We start from the raw sequence: 22,287 nt of genomic DNA on the forward strand, positions 1-22,287 counted from the left end.
ATTCTATTATGCTATATTCTATTATATTAGGCTATATTCTATTCTATTATAATAGCATATATTATATTAGGCTATATGCTATTATATTAGGCTATATTCTATTCTATTATATTAGGCTATATTCTTTTCTATTAGGCTATATTCTATTCTATTAGGCTGTATTCTATTCTTTATATTGGGCTATATTCTATTATATTCTATTAGGCTATATTCTATTCTATTATATTAGGCTATATTCTATTCTATTAGGCTATATTCTATTCTATTCTATTAGGCTGTATTCTATTCTATTATATTAGGCTGTATTCTATTATTTTATACTGGGCTATATTCTATTATATTATATTAGGCTATATTCTATTCTATTAGGCTATATTATATTCTATTCTATTAGGCTGTTTTCTATTCTATTATATTAGGCTGTATTCTATTATTTTATATTGGGCTATATTCTATTATATTATATTAGGCTATATTCTATTCTATTAGGCTATATTATATTCTATTCTATTAGGCTGTATTCTATTCTATTATATTAGGCTGTATTCTATTATTTTATACTGGGCTATATTCTATTATATTATATTAGGCTATATTCTATTCTATTAGGCTATATTATATTCTATTATATTAGGCTGTATTCTATTATATTATATTAGGCTATATTCTATTCTATTAGGCTATATTATATTCTATTCTATTAGGCTGTATTCTATTCTATTATATTAGGCTATATTCTATTCTATTAGGCTATATTCTATTCTATTAGGCTGTATTCTATTATTTTATACTGGGCTATATTCTATTCTATTATTTACTTTATCATATTGTAAATAAATGGTAATACTGATGGTAGTTTTGCATGTAACTGCTTCATCATGATAATAATTCTGTATCCTGTGTTTTCCTAGCGTCTCTTCTGAAAGGTCTGAAGCACTCCAACATCGTGCTGCTCCATGATATCATCCACACCAAGGAAACCCTGACGCTGGTCTTTGAGTATGTGGTGAGTGTCAGAGAGCCATCTGGATATGTTGCACAGAGCATCATGGGTACTGTAGTACATCAGGTTACAGGGCTAGCTCAGTACAGGTATTTGAGTATGTGCTGAGTGTTACAGCGCCAACTGGATATGTGAGTCAGCAGTAGAGGATCAAGATATTTGATTTGTGTAAAATGTATTTTAAGATGAATTTCAAAAAGCCACAGTTTCATTGTAGAAATAGAATAACTAACTTGTTTTATGGTTTGATTCATTTGACCTCTCACTCTTCAGTTATTGCAATTGACTTATTTTATTTAATCTATTTAATGAGCTCTGGCTAGTTTTACACACATATTCTTTGTTTATAAGATGGTTGAACGTTTAGTAATGTTTAGTCTTGCCTGTTAAAAACAGAACCCAAGCCTGGGATATTTTCCTCCAGGCTTTGAACAGAAACAGTGATCTGGGTGCCATAGAATGGTGGCCTAACCACGAGTGGCATGGCAGCCTCATGCCCAGCTTTGAACCCAGCCCTAGCTTCATGGGGGAACATTTTAATTGAGGGTTGCTGTTTCTGTAGGTTTCCATAGCACACATAGCACACATAGCACATGTACACACACATGCATGCACACACACCCACACACGTGCATACACACACACACACACACACACACACACACACACACACACACACACACACACACACACACACACACACACACACACACACACACACACACACACACACAGACACATGCACATGTACACGCAGATACACACACACACACACATGCACATGCTGTGGACAGCAATAGCAGCAGGAGTTCCCTCTCTCTGCTGTGGAGTAGTGTGGCCTGTTGTTACTGCTGACATATATGCATATGGATAACATCCACTGATAAGTTCAAACCAGCCAGAATACCAATCTCCTCCAACCTCAAGGAGTAGTAAAGTCTCTGCTCAGCATTACTCCAATAGACCATAAACTGTATCTAAATAGCTCAACCTCTTTGATGTTGACATGCAAAACAAGACCCAGCCGTCTCTCAGAATAACCTTCTAAATAGTCCCGCTCCATGTTTGTTTTCATCCGTGCTGTGTACTATGTAGCCTGGTGCATCAGATCAAGACCCAGCTCTGATACCGTACTGTATGTACGCTAGTCTAGTGTGTGGCCTCCTGTTGGTCAGAAACAGCATGGTTCAGCAGGGTCAGTGGGAACATCTGCTCCTGGTAATACATTCTGACCAGATCCTCTGAGAGATGACAGAACCAGGCCCTGGGCAGTGTGTAGCTGGTTGTAGGGATTCTAATGAGGATGCTCTCTGGCCTTAAAGTGTACATTTTGATTACCTGGAGAACAGAGGTCAGGCTGGATAGAGGGGTTGTGGAGGTCTTTCAGTGCTGTTTCTCTGCTCCATGTGCAAATATAAGAGCTAACCAATTCCAAGTATATATATTCATCAAGTAGATGCTGTCTGTAAGTGGACACGGTTGACAAGGATCTGTCTCCATAGCCTTTATTATGACAGAACACCCTTCTCTTACTGAGAATGTTGAATAGACAGAGTGGATAGCGTATATTTGACAGAAATGGATAATGCAACACTGTGGATCTGTGTGTTGTCGTTGGTGTGGAGACAGTTTTTTATTTGCAGCGCAGCCAGTTTCATGCTGTTCTATTCTGCTGTGTTCAGACCTGTAATTTCAGACTCTTTCAAATACAGAATGCTCCACACCAAGCCAAATCAATTCATTTTTCTCATCTAGCAGGTAATGACAATTGACAGGGAGCGAGCGGGACCGAGAGAGAGAGAGAGAGAGAGGGAGAGAGAAGAAATGGAGAGAAAGTGGGGGTGAGAAAGAAATGGAGAGAGGGAAAGAGAGAGAGGAAAGAGAGAGGGAGGGAGAGCAGGTTTTGAGTAAGGTGGACAGGCATGGCTGAAGCTTGTTTGAGCGTCTGGTTGAATTATTCATGAAAGGGAACACATTTATATCTGACGGTGCAAGGAGCAGCAGGGGTAAGCAAATATCACCCAGCCCCACGAGCTGTGGTGTGTGTGTGTGTGTGTGTGTGTGTGTGTGTGTGTGTGTGTGTGTGTGTGTGTGTGTGTGTGTGTGTGTGTGTGTGTGTGTGTGTGTGTGTGTGTGTGTGTGTGTGTGTGTGTGTGTGTGTGTGTGTGTGTGTGTGTGTGTGTGTGTGTGTGTGTGTGTGTGTGTGTGTGTGTGTGTGTGTGTGTGTGTGTGTGTGTGTGTGTGTGTGTGTGTGCGCGCCCCGGGTTTGCTGGCAGAATAAATCAGTGAAGTGCAGATCAGGGTAATTCGTCTTTTCTCTCGCGATCGGACAGACAGACGACTCTGCTTACATACAGCACCTAAAGACATACAGACAGTGTCACTCCCTATCTCATCCCTCCACACAATCACATTAAGGGCTTTGTACCAAAGGTTCCCTCTGTGGATCATTCTGTTGATATAGACCGGATATCATTCATCCGCAGACAGGGGAGACAGACTGGGAAAAAAATAGATGTTGCGAGTGACGCTGCAATTCAATTGAGTTTGTGTCTCCAGCCTGGCGCCTTACTGATATTTTATCATGGACGGATGACAGTAGGTCAGAGTTGCTTTGAATAGCAAGGGGAAAGCTATGAAAGCCAATAACTTTTTTCCATTAGCTGATTTTTCCATCCTCAAACCAAGCTCACATTCCAACCAAGGTACATTCAAGACGAGCAACACAATAAACAAAAAGCCAATATCCTCACTGCCAAGAACCTCTCTCTGCTGCTTTTACACTTCAAATGAATACCATCAAATACGGAACAGCATTTATACAAACGTATTTTAACTTCATTTTTCATATTGACTTATTTTTGGTTAATTGCAAAGCATTGTATTGTGATCTGTTTTTAGGATTTTTATGTGTCTTTATTTAGACATATTTTAATGGAACTGTCCTCTCTTTCTCCCTGACAGCACACAGACCTGTGCCAGTACATGGACAGGCACCCAGGAGGACTGCATCCAGACAATGTGAAGGTAAGACTGCTGCTCATTATAATGACTATATTACTACAGTAAACCACACTGTCCTGAGCATCACTAATATGTCATAGAATCCTACAGTTTTTACAGTGACACTGCTGAGGAGTGATGCCCACACACACGGTCATAGAATCCTACAGTTTTTACAGTGACACTGCTGAGGAGTGATGCCCACACACACGGTCATAGAATCCTACAGTTTTTACAGTGACACTGCTGAGGAGTGATGCCCACACACACGGTCATAGAATCCTACAGTTTTTACAGTGACACTGCTGAGGAGTGATGCCCACACACACGGTCATAGAATCCTACAGTTTTTACAGTGACACTGCTGAGGAGTGATGCCCACACACACGGGTCATAGAATCCTACAGTTTTTACAGTGACACTGCTGAGGAGTGATGCCCACACACACGGGTCATAGAATCCTACAGGTTTTACAGTGACACTGCTGAGGAGTGATGCCCACACACACGGTCATAGAATCCTACAGGTTTTACAGTGACACTGCTGAGGAGTGATGCCCACACACACGGGTCATAGAATCCTACAGTTTTTACAGTGACACTGCTGAGGAGTGATGCCCACACACACGGGTCATAGAATCCTACAGGTTTTACAGTGACACTGCTGAGGAGTGATGCCCACACACACGGTCATAGAATCCTACAGGTTTTACAGTGACACTGCTGAGGAGTGATGCCCACACACACGGGTCATAGAATCCTACAGTTTTTACAGTGACACTGCTGAGGAGTGATGCCCACACACACGGGTCATAGAATCCTACAGGTTTTACAGTGACACTGCTGAGGAGTGATGCCCACACACACGGTCATAGAATCCTACAGTTTTTACAGTGACACTGCTGAGGAGTGATGCCAACACACGGGTCATAGAATCCTAAAGTTTTTACAGTGACACTGCTGAGGAGTGATGCCCACACACACGGGTCATAGAATCCTACAGGTTTTACAGTGACACTGCTGAGGAGTGATGCCCACACACACGGTTAGACAGGAGCAGTGTCCGGTAGGCTTGCTTAAATTTCTTCAATGATCTACACCGTTGAGGAGTAACACACACTGTTAAGAGTAGCAATGTTTTCCTGTGGCTCTGTGTAGAGGTGTGTTGAGGATGAGGAGAAGGTAGGGAGAGTGATGGAGTGAATGGGGCCATGGAGGATGGGAGGGATGGTGTGAAAGGGGGGTGTTGTGTGGAGGAGTCCTATGAGAAAGGGGGGTGTTGTGTAGAGGAGTCCTATGAGAAAGGGGGGTGTTGTGTGGAGGAGTCCTATGAGAAAGGAGGGTGTTGTGTGGAGGAGTCCTATGAGAAAGGGGGGTGTTGTGTAGAGGAGTCCTATGAGAAAGGGGGGTGTTGTGTGGAGGAGTCCTATGAGAAAGGGGGGTGTTGTGTGGAGGAGTCCTATGAGAAAGGGGGGTGTTGTGTAGAGGAGTCCTATGAGAAAGGGGGGTGTTGTGTAGAGGAGTCCTATGAGAAAGGGGGGTGTTGTGTAGAGGAGTCCTATGAGAAAGGGGGGTGTTGTGTAGAGGAGTCCTATGAGAAAGGGGGGTGTTGTGTAGAGGAGTCCTATGAGAAAGGGGGGTGTTGTGTAGAGGAGTCCTATGAGAAAGGGGGGTGTTGTGTAGAGGAGTCCTATGAGAAAGGGGGGTGTTGTGTGGAGGAGTCCTATGAGAAAGGGGGGTGTTGTGTGGAGGAGTCCTATAAGAAAGGGGGGTGTTGTGTAGAGGAGTCCTATGAGAAAGGGGGGTGTTGTGTGGAGGAGTCCTATGAGAAAGGGGGGTGTTGTGTAGAGGAGTCCTATGAGAAAGGGGGGGGGGGGGGGGGGGTTGTGTAGAGGAGTCCTATGAGAAAGGGGGGTGTTGTGTAGAGGAGTCCTATGAGAAAGGGGGGTGTTGTGTAGAGGAGTCCTATGAGAAAGGGGGGTGTTGTGTAGAGGAGTCCTATGAGAAAGGGGGGTGTTGTGTAGAGGAGTCCTATGAGAAAGGGGGGTGTTGTGTGGAGGAGTCCTATGAGAAAGGGGGGTGTTGTGTGGACATCGTGGGTTATGTAACACTTCATACCTAATATTGTCACTAAGGATTTCCATAAGTAATGTATTTATCCTGTTGATGACCGACCGCCTGCCTCATTGAAATGCATGTATTAATAATAGAGGATTATTCCCAGAGAGGGGTGTCAGGGGAAAAAACCTGCTTCCACCTCTTAATCTGTACACATATGTTGTGTCCCAAATGGCACCCTATTCCCCATATAGTGCACTACTTTTGATCAGAGCCCTATGGTCCCTAGTCAAAAAAAAGTGCAATATATAGAGAATAGGTTGTAATTTGGGATGCAGTATAGTCCCAGGTGTACGACAGGCCAGGACATGTGTCCTCACTGTGTCACCATGTAGCCTTTGTGAAATAATTTGATCTTTGAAGTCTTAAGAGAGGCATTTTTTTGTAGATCAATGTCCTCTGACACTGAAATTGTGATAAATGTTTCCTCTGTCCAAACTGGACTAGAAGGTAGAGTTAGAGACAGACATAACGAAATAGACAAAGACAGAGACAGAGACAGACATATGTCTGTTACCCAAAGGGCCAGCAGCTTGCGTTAGCCATAATGCTCTCCATGGTGGGAGGACAGATGGAGAGGAAGAGAGAGAGGAACCAGAACCAGAACCAGTCTTTCCCTAGTGGGAGGACAGGCAGAGTATAGGAGGAGCTCCAATGACCTGGCAGCTGAAAGGAAAAAAAACTGACTATGTGGAGGCAGAGGCTACGTCCCAAATGGCCCCCTATGCACTTGTCACGTTCCTGACCTGTTTTCTGTTAGTTTTTGTATGTGTTAGTTGGTCAGGACGTGAGTTTGGGTGGGCAGTCTATGTTTTCTGTTTCTATGTTGGTTAATGGGTACCTGATATGGTTCTCAATTAGAGGCAGGTGGTTTTCATCTCCTCTGATTGAGAATCATATTAAGGTAGGTGTTGTCACATTGTTTGTTGTGGGTGGTTGTCTTCCGTGTCTGTGTTTGTTTGCACCATACGGGACTGTTTCGTTCGTTCATTCTTTTATGTAGTCATTTTTCCTGTTCGTGCGTTCTTCGTGTTATATGTAAGTTCGTAGGTTCAGGTTTGTCTACATTCGTTTTGTTGTTTTGTAAGTATTCAAGTGAAGTTCGTGTTTTTCGTCTACACTTAAATAAATTCATTATGTCTAAATACAACGCTGCAGTTTGGTTCAATCCCTGCTCCTCCTCTTCGGATGAAGAGGAGGAGGAACGCCGTTACAGGACTATGTAGTGCACTACTCTTGACCAGGGTCCCTAAGCGTGCCATTTGAGGCACAACCAGAGACACAGACCCAGACCAATCGTTAAAATCAGCACTCAAAATCAAGATGGAGGCAGCATGGCATATTGAACTGTTTGCCAATGTGCCACTCTTCAGTGCTCTTGTGTGTCAGGAGCCGGAGACACTCCAGTATGTTAACTGTAAAATGGAGGGTATAATAGCTATATTTGTAACCAGTGAGGAGCAGAGTAGACAGACAATTTGCTGTAGATTCATTCCCTTCATTACAGTGTTTCTGATTAACAGAGAAAGTGGCTTGTCCTCCTGTGTGTGTGTGTGTGTGTGGGGGGGGAGAGACGTGGACATATTTAACTATTCTTCTTTTGTTAGTCCCCACAAGGTCAAATGCTATTTTTAGGGGGTTTAAGGTTAGAATTAGTGTTAGGGTTAGAATTACATTAAGGGATAGGGTTAGGAGCTAGGGTTACGTTTAAGGTTAGGGTAAGAGTATGGGTTAAGGTTAGGGTTAGGGGTTAGGGAAAATAGGATTTTGGTACTGAATTGTGAGTCCCCACAAGGTTAGCTGTACAAGACTGTCTGTGTGTGTGTGTGTGTGTGTCAATCAGATGACAGATGGGGTTTCAAATTGTTTTTGTTCCCTGGTTGAGGTTATTTCAGAAGAAACAGCTTCTGACTGAAGATACATATCTTCTATGAAGTGCGTGTGTGTTTGTCCCCCTGTTGAATTATCAGAGACATTAAAGCTATTAGAGTGTCTGCTGTCTGATATGGCTGGATAACATTAGCATTAACCTAGCAGAAAACACTTAGACCTTCACTAGCTAATGCAATTATCAGTCAGCCTGGCCAGCAGAGAGAAGGGTGCGTGTTTGTGTTGTTTGGAGTGTGTCTTGTTACAGAACTCCTTCTGAGAGCATAGTACAGAACATGTACCTTTACCCATACACCTAATTGATTATAGTGTTCTCCTTTAGTATTCTACCTATTATTTAATAGAACTGTCTGTTCTGTATGACATCACCCAAAGCTGCAACAACCTCCCAGTCAGTGACGCTCTTGATGTGATTATATCCAGTCAGCTGAATGGGGTTCTCTTAATGAGAGCCACATAGATTGATGTGATTATATCCAGTCAGCTGAATGGGGTTCTCTTAATGAGAGCCACATAGATTGATGTGATTATATCCAGTCAGCTGAATGGGGTTCTCTTAATGAGAGCCAAATAGATTGATGTGATTATATCCAGTCAGATGAATGGGGTTCTCTTAATGAGAGCCAAATAGATTGATGTGATTATATCCAGTCAGATGAATGGGGTTCTCTTAATGAGAGCCAAATAGATTGATGTGATTATATCCAGTCAGCTGAATGGGGTTCTCTTAATGAGAGCCAAATAGATTGATGTGATTATATCCAGTCAGCTGAATGGGGTTCTCTTAATGAGAGCCAAATAGATTGATGTGATTATATCCAGTCAGATGAATGGGGTTCTCTTAATGAGAGCCAAATAGATTGATGTGATTATATCCAGTCAGCTGAATGGGGTTCTCATAATGAGATCCAAATAGATTGATGTGATTATATCCAGTCAGCTGAATGGGGTTCTCTTAATGAGAGCCAAATAGATTGATGTGATTATATCCAGTCAGCTGAATGGGGTTCTCTTAATGAGATCCAAATAGATTGATGTGATTATATCCAGTCAGCTGAATGGGGTTCTCTTAATGAGAGCCAAACAGATTGATGTGATTATATCCAGTCAGCTGAATGGGGTTCTCTTAATGAGAGCCAAATAGATTGATGTGATTATATCCAGTCAGATGAATGGGGTTCTCTTAATGAGAGCCAAATAGATTGATGTGATTATATCCAGTCAGCTGAATGGGGTTCTCTTAATGAGAGCCAAATAGATTGATGTGATTATATCCAGTCAGCTGAATGGGGTTCTCTTAATGAGATCCAAATAGATTGATGTGATTATATCCAGTCAGCTGAATGGGGTTCTCTTAATGAGAGCCAAATAGATTGATGTGATTATATCCAGTCAGATGAATGGGGTTCTCATAATGAGAGCCAAATAGATTGATGTGATTATATCCAGTCAGCTGAATGGGGTTCTCTTAATGAGAGCCAAATAGATTGATGTGATTATATCCAGTCAGCTGAATGGGGTTTTCTTAATGAGATCCAAATAGATTGATGTGATTATATCCAGTCAGCTGAATGGGGTTCTCTTAATGAGAGCCAAATAGATTGATGTGATTATATCCAGTCAGCTGAATGGGGTTCTCTTAATGAGAGCCAAATAGATTGATGTGATTATATCCAGTCAGCTGAATGGGGTTCTCTTAATGAGATCCAAATAGATTGATGTGATTATATCCAGTCAGCTGAATGGGGTTCTCTTAATGAGAGCCAAATAGATTGATGTGATTATATCCAGTCAGCTGAATGGGGTTCTCTTAATGAGAGCCAAATAGATTGATGTGATTATATCCAGTCAGCTGAATGGGGTTCTCTTAATGAGAGCCAAATAGATTGATGTGATTATATCCAGTCAGCTGAATGGGGTTCTCTTAATGAGAGCCAAATAGATTGATGTGATTATATCCAGTCAGCTGAATGGGGTTCTCTTAATGAGATCCAAATAGATTGATGTGATTATATCCAGTCAGCTGAATGGGGTTCTCTTAATGAGAGCCAAATAGATTGATGTGATTATATCCAGTCAGCTGAATGGGGTTCTCTTAATGAGAGCCAAATAGATTGATGTGATTATATCCAGTCAGCTGAATGGGGTTCTCTTAATGAGATTCAAATAGATTGATGTGATTATATCCAGTCAGCTGAATGGGGTTCTCTTAATGAGATCCAAATAGATTGATGTGATTATATCCAGTCAGCTGAATGGGGTTCTCTTAATGAGAGCCAAATAGATTGATGTGATTATATCCAGTCAGCTGAATGGGGTTCTCTTAATGAGATCCAAATAGATTGATGTGATTATATCCAGTCAGCTGAATGGGGTTCTGTTAATGAGAGCCAAATAGATTGATGTGATTATATCCAGTCAGCTGAATGGGGTTCTCTTAATGAGATCCAAATAGATTGATGTGATTATATCCAGTCAGCTGAATGGGGTTCTCTTAATGAGAGCCAAATAGATTGATGTGATTATATCCAGTCAGCTGAATGGGGTTCTCTTAATGAGATCCAAATAGATTGATGTGATTATATCCAGTCAGCTGAATGGGGTTCTCTTAATGAGAGCCAAATAGATTGATGTGATTATATCCAGTCAGCTGAATGGGGTTCTCTTAATGAGATCCAAATAGATTGATGTGATTATATCCAGTCAGCTGAATGGGGTTCTCTTAATGAGAGCCAAATAGATTGATGTGATTATATCCAGTCAGCTGAATGGGGTTCTCTTAATGAGAGCCAAACAGATTGATGTGATTATATCCAGTCAGCTGAATGGGGTTCTCATAATGAGATCCAAATAGATTGATGTGATTATATCCAGTCAGCTGAATGGGGTTCTCTTAATGAGAGCCAAATAGATTGATGTGATTATATCCAGTCAGCTGAATGGGGTTCTCATAATGAGAGCCAAATAGATTAATGTGATTATATCCAGTCAGCTGAATGGGGTTCTCTTAATGAGATCCAAATAGATTGATGTGATTATATCCAGTCAGCTGAATGGGGTTCTCTTAATGAGAGCCAAATAGATTGATGTGATTATATCCAGTCAGCTGAATGGGGTTCTCTTAATGAGATCCAAATAGATTGATGTGATTATATCCAGTCAGCTGAATGGGGTTCTCTTAATGAGAGCCAAACAGATTGATGTGATTATATCCAGTCAGCTGAATGGGGTTCTCTTAATGAGATCCAAATAGATTGACGTGATTATATCCAGTCAGCTGAATGGGGTTCTCTTAATGAGAGCCAAATAGATTGATGTGATTATATCCAGTCAGATGAATGGGGTTCTCATAATGAGAGCCAAATAGATTGATGTGATTATATCCAGTCAGCTGAATGGGGTTCTCTTAATGAGAGCCAAATAGATTGATGTGATTATATCCAGTCAGCTGAATGGGGTTCTCATAATGAGAGCCAAATAGATTGATGTGATTATATCCAGTCAGCTGAATGAGGTTCTCTTAATGAGAGCCAAATAGATTGATGTGATTATATCCAGTCAGCTGAATGGGGTTCTCTTAATGAGAGCCAAATAGATTGATGTGATTATATCCAGTCAGCTGAATGGGGTTCTCTTAATGAGAGCCAAATAGATTGATGTGATTATATCCAGTCAGCTGAATGGGGTTCTCTTAATGAGATCCAAATAGATTGATGTGATTATATCCAGTCAGCTGAATGGGGTTCTCTTAATGAGAGCCAAATAGATTGATGTGATTATATCCAGTCAGCTGAATGGGGTTCTCTTAATGAGAGCCAAATAGATTGATGTGATTATATCCAGTCAGCTGAATGGGGTTCTCTTAATGAGAGCCAAATAGATTGATGTGATTATATCCAGTCAGCTGAATGGGGTTCTCTTAATGAGAGCCAAATAGATTGATGTGATTATATCCAGTCAGCTGAATGGGGTTCTCTTAATGAGAGCCAAATAGATTGATGTGATTATATCCAGTCAGCTGAATGGGGTTCTCTTAATGAGAGCCAAATAGATTGATGTGATTATATCCAGTCAGCTGAATGGGGTTCTCTTAATGAGAGCCAAATAGATTGATGTGATTATATCCAGTCAGCTGAATGGGGTTCTCTTAATGAGAGCCAAATAGATTGATGTGATTATATCCAGTCAGCTGAATGGGGTTCTCTTAATGAGAGCCAAATAGATTGATGTGATTATATCCAGTCAGCTGAATGGGGTTCTCTTAATGAGAGCCAAATATTTTGATGTGATTATATCCAGTCAGCTGAATGGGGTTCTCTTAATGAGATCCAAATAGATTGATGTGAAACTGATACCCTTGACAGTAGGGCTGGGCAATATGGCCAAAATATCATATCACGGAATACAAAAATTTACCATTTTATGGTATTTGATGTTTTTGAATAATAAAATCTCTAAACTTGCTGTATGAGTAGTGTGGCCCTAGAGTAGCAACACATTCATTCTAAGTGAATTTAATGAGTCTTTCTCCATTGTGATTGTTTAACACTGTTCAATTCAACTTCAACTGATAATCATTTTCAGCATTTTCATACATTTCTGCATTTCCTGCACAACGTAGGGTTGCATGATATGGGAAAACAACCTCTGCCTTATTTTTAACCAAATGTTGCAATTTGCGATTTGAGTTGCGATTTAGAGCAAAACACATGGGTGAACTGATGGAATCATGGAAATAGAATGATTATTCTAATTCAAAAGTTTGAATATATTACTGGGAACTTTGAATAGTGTTGTTTGACATGACAACGAATAAAAATGCCAGGGAGAAGTTATTGTGACATGGTAGGAACCAAAGTGTTGATAAGTGTTTCCTAGGGAACCCTATAATCTTTGGCTACATTTAATGTTTTCTCTAAGCTACTTCATGTAGTTAACATATTCATGCTTCTACTATTCCTCTTTGATTTAGAACAGTGGTTCCCAAACTTTTCATAGTCCCGTACCCCTTCAAATATTCTACCTCCAGCTGCGTAACCCTCATCGCACTCTCAAATGTTGTTTTTTGCCATCACTGCAAGCCTGCCACACACACTATACAATACATTTATTAAACATAAGAATGAATGTAAGTTTTTGTCACAACCCGGCTCGTGGGAAGGGCACAAATAATAATTTTATAATAATCAATTATTGTGCTCTTTATTTAGCCATCTTACATATAAAACCTTATTTGTTCATCAAGCATTGTGAATAACTCACCACAGGCTAATGAGAAGTGTGTGCTTCAAAGGATGTACATAACTCTGCAATGTTGGGTTGTATTGGAGAGAGACTCAGTCTTAAATCATTTTCCACACACAGTCTGTGCCTATATTTAGTTTTCATGGTAGTGAGGGCTGAGAATCCACTCTCACATATGTATGTGGTTGCAAAGGGCATCAGTGTCTTAACAGCGCAATTTGCCAAGGCAGGATACTCTGAGCACAGCCCAATCCAGAAATCTGGCAGTGGCTTCTGATTAAATAAAATTTTCACAGAACCGCTTGTTGCAATTTTGATGAGGCTCTCTTGTTCAGATATCAGGTACGTGGACTGGAGGCAGAGCATGAAAGGGATAACGAATCCAGTTGTTTGTGTCGTCCGTTTTAGGAAAGTACCTGCGTAATTGCACACCCGGCTCACTGAGGTGCTTCGCTATATCACATTTGACATTGTCCGTAAACTTGAGTTAATTTGCACACAAAAAATCATACAATGATGGAAAGACCTGTGTCATTAGCTCCAACTTCTTAATCATAGCCTCAAATTTGTCCCGCACATTGAATATAGTTGCGGAGAGTAACCTGTAATCCTAGATTCAGATCATTCAGGTGAGAAAAAACATCACCCAGATAGGCCAGTCGTATGAGAAACTCGTCATCATGCAAGCAGTCAAACAAGTGAAAATTATGGTCAGTAAAGAAAACTTTAAGCTCGTCTCAATTAAAAAAAACGTGTCAATACTTTGCCCCTTGATAACCAGCGCACTTCTGTATGTTGTAAAAGCACTGCTCATATCATTGCATAATGCAGAAAATACACAAGAGTTCAGGGGCCTTGCTTTAACAAAGTTAACCATTTTCACTGTAGTGTCCAAAACGTCTTTCAAGCTGTCAGGCATTCCCTTGGCAGCAAGAGCCTCTCGGTGGATGCTGCAGTGTACCCAAGTGGCGTCGGGAGCAACTTCTTGCACACGCGTTACCACTCCACTATGTCTCCCTGTCATGGCTTTTGCACAGTCAGTACAGATACCAACATCTTGACCACCAAAGTCCATTTGATGTCACAATGCTGTCCAGTACTTTAAATATATCCTCTCCTGTTGTCCTGGTTTCCAGTGGTTTGCAGAAGAGGATGTCTTCCTTATATGACCCCCCATAAACATAACGGACATATACCAGGAGCTGTGCCAGGCCTGCCACGTCTGTTGACTCATCCAGCTGTAACGCATAGAATTCACTGGCTTGTATGCGAATCAGTAATTGTTTCAAAACATCTCCTGCCATGTCACTGATGCGTTGTGAAACAGTGTTGTTTGATGAAGTCATTGTCCCGGCCATATATTCGCGGCAGCAGGAAGAATTAAGTCCTCCACAATAGTATGGGGCTTGCCTGTCCTAGCCACTCGGTAGCTCACCATATTAGACGCTTCTAGCCACTTCTAATTAATGGTATCTGTTGCTTTTATGCATGTCTTACTATTCGAAAGTCATCTTTATTCTCGCTCAAAAAACTCCAGTGGCTTATTTTTCAAATTGTCATGTTTCGTTTCTAACTGCGCAAGAGTGAAGGTTTCCTGCGAGAGAGTAACGGTTAATGTGATTGGATGTTAATTATTTGACTAGGCTACCTGTATTTGACATTGTGTTGTTATTTCGCAGAACACTAGACGGGTTAATTTTATTTTTGGCATTAAAATGAGCCTACTCAGGCGAGAAATAAACCTCACCCAAATGTATAGCCCCATTGGAAAATACAAATGTACTGTTTGAAAATGTCTAGAATGTGAATCACATTTCTATTTGGTGTATCCCTGACGGCATTGTGCGTACCCCAATTTAGGAATATCCGATTTAGAAGATACTGTTGCACAAACAACATGCTGATTTGGTTCTACACCTTCACTGGTATTATCAGGCTGTATAGCTAATTATGTTTGGTAAATACGGTATACCACCCAGCCTGACCTTCACAATCCTTTTTAAACAGCATGTAGTACAAGAGGAGCTACCCTCATTGCATTAATATCCTCAATATCGGTCCTCAATATCAAGTGTAGTATAAATGTCAGGTGGAATATTGATAAATGAGGTTAGTATAATGTAATGGTAACATCACAAAGGCGCATATCCAAAAAGGTTTAACAAATTCAGCAAAGCACTACTCCTGAGTTCCCTACTGCCTACTCTTTCCCTTCACCTCCTCTCCTCTCACTCTCTCTGTGCCCTAATCATGTGTGCAGATAATGCAGTAATGACATGCCACATTAAGACAGACAGTACTACCCAGATGCTTTCTGGGATAAATTACTACGGGGAACAGGGCGGTAGGGGAACAGTAGCTGGCAGATGGGGAGCGTCAGTGTCTTCTCAGCTCATTTAACATACTATCCTACCTCTCCTTCACTCACTGCTGGGCTAAACTGACTCCCCCTGTATATAGTAAAGTGCTGCTTTCAGAGGTTCTATCAATGACTCCCAAGGTTTCCATTCAATTAATGTACTTCATTAATTATCCCCTCAGGTGCAATGAAGATTTAGAGGTTTGTGTTTTGAGAGGTTGGCTTTGTCTATGATGTTGAGTTCAGCATGACTGTGCGTGATTGGACTCTCATTCACTATTGATAGGGTTTGAATAAGTAATGTGAACACAAAATACATCTATTGGAATGACACATCTTTTGGGGATTTGGTCTTTGCCCCCATTTTCTTTTTTTTTTTTTTCTTTTTTTTTTTCACCTTTATTTAACCAGGTAGGCTAGTTGAGAACAAGTTCTCATTTGCAACTGCGACCTGGCCAAGATAAAGCATAGCAGTGTGAACAGACAACACAGAGTTACACATGGAGTAAACAATAAACAAGTCAATAACATGGTAGAAAAAAAAGAGAATCTATATACAATGTGTGCAAAAGGCATGAGGTAGGCAATAAATCGAATAATTACAATTTAGCAGATTAACACTGGAGTGATAAATCATCAGATGATCATGTGCAAGAAGAGATACTGGTCAGTATGCATTGAAATTAACCAATGATAAAACATGCTTACAAAAGAGACAAAATAAAATAAAATAATTGGCAATTGGCAACATGAAAATATATTCACAAATGTTTCCCCTTTGTTCTGTGTTTTTGTGTGCACATATTCCATATGAATAAGAAATGTGTATAACCCATTATATGCTGTTAGTATGATGCATGATCTCATCCTGTAGTAAATGAATGTGAATATCAGACAATAGAGTCAGCCTGGAGTCTGGCAGATTACAGAGAATATCTGGACTCAGATGATGAAATCCACTGTTTTACTGGCCACACTTATACTCTAAACTTTATTTCCAATAGCTTTTCATTCAATCAAACAGCGTTAACTTTTCCATTTGAACAATGGTGTAAAAGTTAAAGAAGAGGTGTATAAAACAGACAACATTCAACAGATATACGAAAAGGCTACAATAACAGTTACAAGTCGAGGTGTGTAGCCCACACCAGTGGTGTAAACTACTTAAGTAAAAAATACTTTCAAGTACTACTTAACTCGTTTTTGGGGGTATCTGTACTTTCCTTTACTAATTATATTTTTGACAACTTTTACTTTTACTCCACTACATCCCTAAAGAAAACAATGTACTTTTTACTCCATACATTCTCCCTGACACCCAAAATTACTCGTTACATTTCGAATGCTTAGCAGGACAGGAAAATGGTCCAATTTACACATTTATCAAGAGAACATCCCTGGTCATCTCTACTGCCTCTGATCTGGCGGACTCACTAAACACAAATGCTTTGTTTGTAAATTATGTGTGTGTTGGTGTGCCCCTGGCTATGCGTAAATTTAAAAAACAAGAAAATTGTGCCGCCTGGTTGGCTAAATATTTATACTTGTAAAAAATTATTTATACTTGTACTTTTACTTTTGATACTTAAGTATATTTTATTAATTACATTTACTTTGATACTTAAATATATTTAAAACCAAATACTTTTAGGCTTTTACTCAAGTAGTATTTTACTGGATTACTTTCACTTTAATTTGAGTAATTTTCTGTTAAGGTACAGTATCTTTACTTTTACTCAAGTATGACAATTGGGTACTTTTTCCACCACTGGCATACACACACACACACACACACACACACACACACACACACACACACACACACACACACACACACACACACACACACACACACACACACACACACACACACACACACACACACACACACACACACACACACACACACAGCCACAGACACACACACAGCCACAGCCACACACAGGCAGTAAAATTAAGAAAGTAAACTTAACCCCTTACACTTGTGGAAATGGACTTATATGGACTCTCACCGCTGCCCCATCAGACTGCTGATTATCCCACACACCTGTCACCATCATCTCGCGCACCTGCACCTCATGACACTCACCTGGACTCCATCACCTCCCTGATTATCTTCCCTATATCTGTCACTCCCCTTGGTTCTTTCCTCAGGTGTTATTGACTGTTTCCATGTCGGTGTGTTGTTTGTGTTTTGTGTTCATTGTTTCTTTTATTTATTAAAACACTCCCTGAACTTGCTACCCGACTCTCAGTGCACTCGTTACAGTATCCAGGTGGCCACACACCTCTCCAAACTGTGCACAGTTCCTAAGTCATTTTCTATGCAGTTTTATGACTCAAGGAAAGAGCCTTCAATTATAAAGTGCTTTTTTTGAGCTCTCCTCCTTTGACATTGAGGAACTGAAGCAACCACACGTGTAGTTTTTTGTTTGGAACACAGCCTTGCATCCTCACCATCACACAATTACTGTTGTTGTTTACACAATCCAGAAAGTTATAAATCACAATCTGGGTCAGGTGGGTGTCATTTTAAAGCTTATTATATTATCAACGTGACTAAGTTATAAAATACAATCTTACAGTGTTAGGCTTTAAAAGGCACTTCAGACAAACAGATTGTGATTTTGGTGCGCATAGAATCATCACAACTCGACAAACAGGCTCATTCTGTTCAGGACAATCCAGGGTATATCGCATGTCATCCTTGTAACTGTGGCTCAAACATAGCGATCATATACAGTACCAGTCAGAAGTTTACACACCTACTCATTCCAGGGTTTTTCTTTATTTTTACTATTTTCTACATTGTAGAATAATAGTGAAGACATCAAAACTATGAAATAACACACATGGAATCATATAGTACCCAAAACATTGTTGATGACTTCTTAAAAAATTGATGACAGCTTTAAAAATAAAGAAAAAACCCTGGTTGTCAAACTTTAGACTGGTACTGTAGGTTGATACTGTAAATACAGAAAGATGAAGTGCACATTTGGACTCACGGATGTGTGGTTTGCTTGTATGACATCAAAGCGGTATTTATTATAGTCCTCAGCGTCTCGTCTTTCAGAACACATCGACTCCTCTCGATTTACAGCATTCCCCTCATTCAGACAGCAACACATGTGCAATAGTAGCCCAATTAGCAGGAGGGATGGGGGCATCTTCTTGTCACGCAGTGCTCAAGTTTATAATGGCTGTCAGTCAAAGCCCATACAGCGCTGTGAAGCGGAGACCCTGAGCTCTGACGTCATGTATAGCATGTTACTGTACAGACACTGAGCTCTGACGTCATGTATAGCATGTTACTGTACAGACACTGAGCTCTGACGTCATGTATAGCATGTTACTGTACAGACACTGAGCTCTGACGTCATGTATAGCATGTTACTGTACAGACACTGAGCTCTGACGTCATGTATAGCATGTTACTGTACAGACACTGAGCTCTGACGTCATGTATAGCGTGTTACTGTACAGACACTGAGCTCTGACGTCATGTATAGCATGTTACTGTACAGACACTGAGCTCTGACGTCATGTATAGCATGTTACTGTACAGACACTGAGCTCTGACGTCATGTATAGCATGTTACTGTACAGACACTGAGCTCTGACGTCATGTATAGCATGTTACTGTACAGACACTGAGCTCTGACGTCATTTATAGCATATTACTGTACAGACACTGAGCTCTGACGTCATGTATAGCATGTTACTGTACAGACACTGAGCTCTGACGTCATGTATAGCATGTTACTGTACAGACACTGAGCTCTGACGTCATGTATAGCATGTTACTGTACAGACACTGAGCTCTGACGTCATGTATAGCATGTTACTGTACAGACACTGAGCTCTGACGTCATGTATAGCATGTTACTGTATAGACACTGAGCTCTGACGTCATGTATAGCATGTTACTGTACAGACACTGAGCTCTGACGTCATGTATAGCATGTTACTGTACAGACACTGAGCTCTGACGTCATGTATAGCATGTTACTGTACAGACACTGAGCTCTGACGTCATGTATAGCATGTTACTGTACAGACACTGAGCTCTGACGTCATGTATAGCATATTACTGTACAGACCCTGAGCTCTGACGTCATGTATAGCATGTTACTGTACAGACACTGAGCTCTGACGTCATGTATAGCATGTTACTGTACAGACACTGAGCTCTGACGTCATGTATAGCATGTTACTGTACAGACACTGAGCTCTGACGTCATGTATAGCATGTTACTGTACAGACACTGAGCTCTGACGTCATGTATAGCATGTTACTGTACAGACACTGAGCTCTGACGTCATGTATAGCATGTTACTGTACAGACACTGCATTCCAATTTATGCACTTATCAATGACAAAATCTGCCATTTTTAACCCACATACGGGATAACACTTACACACGCGCGCGCACACACACACACACACACACACACACACACACACACACACACACACACACACACACACACACACACACACACACACACACACACACACACACACACACACACACACACACACACACACACACACACACACACACACACACACACACTGCAATTAGTACACAGCACAACTAATGATTAATTATGTTCCTAACACCCCGGCCCACGGTTACTACCCATTCCCAGGGTCGTTGTCTACTAATTACTGCAGTCCATTGCCAATGAGTGAATGCATTGTGAAGCTGTTTCATGATGGGAATATCTATACCCTCATAAGAAGAGGTTGTCTCTTTCTATCTTCATGGTTTCAGTGTGTAAAATCCCTCTCACCATCTCATAATTATGTATCATCCGTCCGTTGTGCAGTGGAAGTCCCTAGAGGGGAGTGGAGGTGGGGTGACACTATTGATATTCTGGGGAGCGGGCGGCTGGCTGCTATTGACTTTCCAGCAAGGCAGCTTAAACTCTCTACCCCCTCACCTCCCCTCCCTCCTCTGTTTCATCCCACTCTCATCGCTGACCTTGTTCTCTCTTTCTCTCTACCTGACTTTCTTTTCATTCCTCTGCCCTTCTAGACCACTCCCTCTCTCTGTCTGGTTCTCTCTGTCTCTGTCTGGTTCTCCCTCTCTCTTTCTGGTTCTCCCTCTCTCTGTCTGGTTCTCTCTGTCTCTGTCTCACCACCTCTCTTTATCTTTCTCTGTATGTCTCTTTCCCTTTTCTCATTCTCTCTCTGTATGTCTCTTTCCCTTTTCTCATTCTCTCTCTCTCTATGTATCTTTCCCTTCTTTTCACTCTCTTTCTCACTCTGTCTAACTTCCTCTTCTTATCTTTCTCTTGTTCTCTCTCTCTCTCTCTCTCTCTCTCTCTCTCTCTCTCTCTCTCTCTCTCTCTCTCAATTTTCAATTAAATTTTTCAATTAAATTCGCTTTATTGGCATGACGTAACATGACGTCTCTCTCTCTCTTAATAACTCTAGTGATGCCTTTAGCATTTTAAGCCAGATGGGGAGACCAGTCATCTAGCAGATGTCATGTCTGTCACGTGGCCAAATGTCCTGCTAGTATAGTGACCGTGTTGGGCTAGTGAGTGTGACTACAGTCCAGGGCTACACATGGAATAGAGTTTCATAGAGCAGGCCTTTTTTTAGTGGGATGTCGACCTTTTACATGCATGTAAAGAGATACGTTATGAATTTGAAAAGCATGCAAAAGCACTCAACTCAGCCCAGCCCTCAGCTAAACTCCAATCAAACATCATTTGAAGTCCACCTGAAATATCTTTGCTCTTGTACTTTACTTTCTACCATATAATATGCTAATTTGACAGTATTCTCAGTTTTCCTGTCGTCGACAATAAGAGTTATTTTTAAGCAGCGTTTTGATGTTTCGTTTGCAGAGAGAGGGGAGTGAATAAATGAGTAACCTTTTGATTGCCTTGCCCACTTAATGAGGCAGGGCCTTTTGACGAGTGTGTTTTGATATACATGAGTAAACACACATTTCTCATGCTAATTTCCAGCGTTGTGTGTTGTTTCGCGTATCGCCCGCCTGCCGAGTTGAGGAATGCTAAACTGTTGACCCGGTGACTCCAGATGCCAGACAGGGCTGATCCCTGATTGGACTCCATGGTTTTCGCTCTGCCTAATTGGCCGAGACCCTGCTAGTGCTGCTGGGTAGAGAGAAATTGCAATGAAAGATTAGAATGTTGAAATGGAGGATCAGCAATTGCACAGATTCAGAATTCATTATTGGTTGATTGATGCAAAGTGAACAAAAACCACAGGATCTGAAAGAGCCATAGACATTGATGTTGTTTTCAGGTGCTGTGTCAGAGAAAAAATAGTAAATATGAGGACATTTATTCACAGTTTATTTTGTGTTGATGCTTATTTTCTCACCTATTTACCATGGTTAACATTTGAATGTAACTGAAAACCACTTTGTTGTGATATATTTATGACATATTATGACATATTCATAAATAGAACAGACGTTTTATTATTATTTTTATTTATATTGTTTATTTATTGATCTCCTCTCAAGCCTTCAAATGAACCAGTCACTATTTGTTATTGATGTGTGAGATCAGATGGTCTTTGTGAGGGCATCTATTTGATCACTGGTCAATAGTCCAAGCTGAGGAAAAGATGAGATGGGAGTTCTGGGTTGATTGGCTAGTATTGACGTTAGGGAGTGGAGTGA

General features: G+C 40.8%; 1 protein-coding gene across 2 annotated transcripts in view; it reads left to right on the forward strand.

Moving 5' to 3' along the window:
• Nucleotides 1-22,287, forward strand: part of LOC139564595 (cyclin-dependent kinase 14-like) — a 214,514-nt gene that overhangs the window by 81,317 nt on the left and 110,910 nt on the right. For both annotated transcript variants that reach the window (XM_071384231.1, XM_071384232.1), the window contains 2 exons: nt 912-1,006; nt 3,968-4,030. In XM_071384231.1, coding sequence (XP_071240332.1) covers nt 912-1,006; nt 3,968-4,030 — 158 coding nt within the window. The remainder of the gene's footprint in view (nt 1-911; nt 1,007-3,967; nt 4,031-22,287) is intronic.

Source organism: Salvelinus alpinus, chromosome 35, assembly GCF_045679555.1.
Source record: "Salvelinus alpinus chromosome 35, SLU_Salpinus.1, whole genome shotgun sequence".
Taxonomy (NCBI): domain Eukaryota; kingdom Metazoa; phylum Chordata; class Actinopteri; order Salmoniformes; family Salmonidae; genus Salvelinus; species Salvelinus alpinus.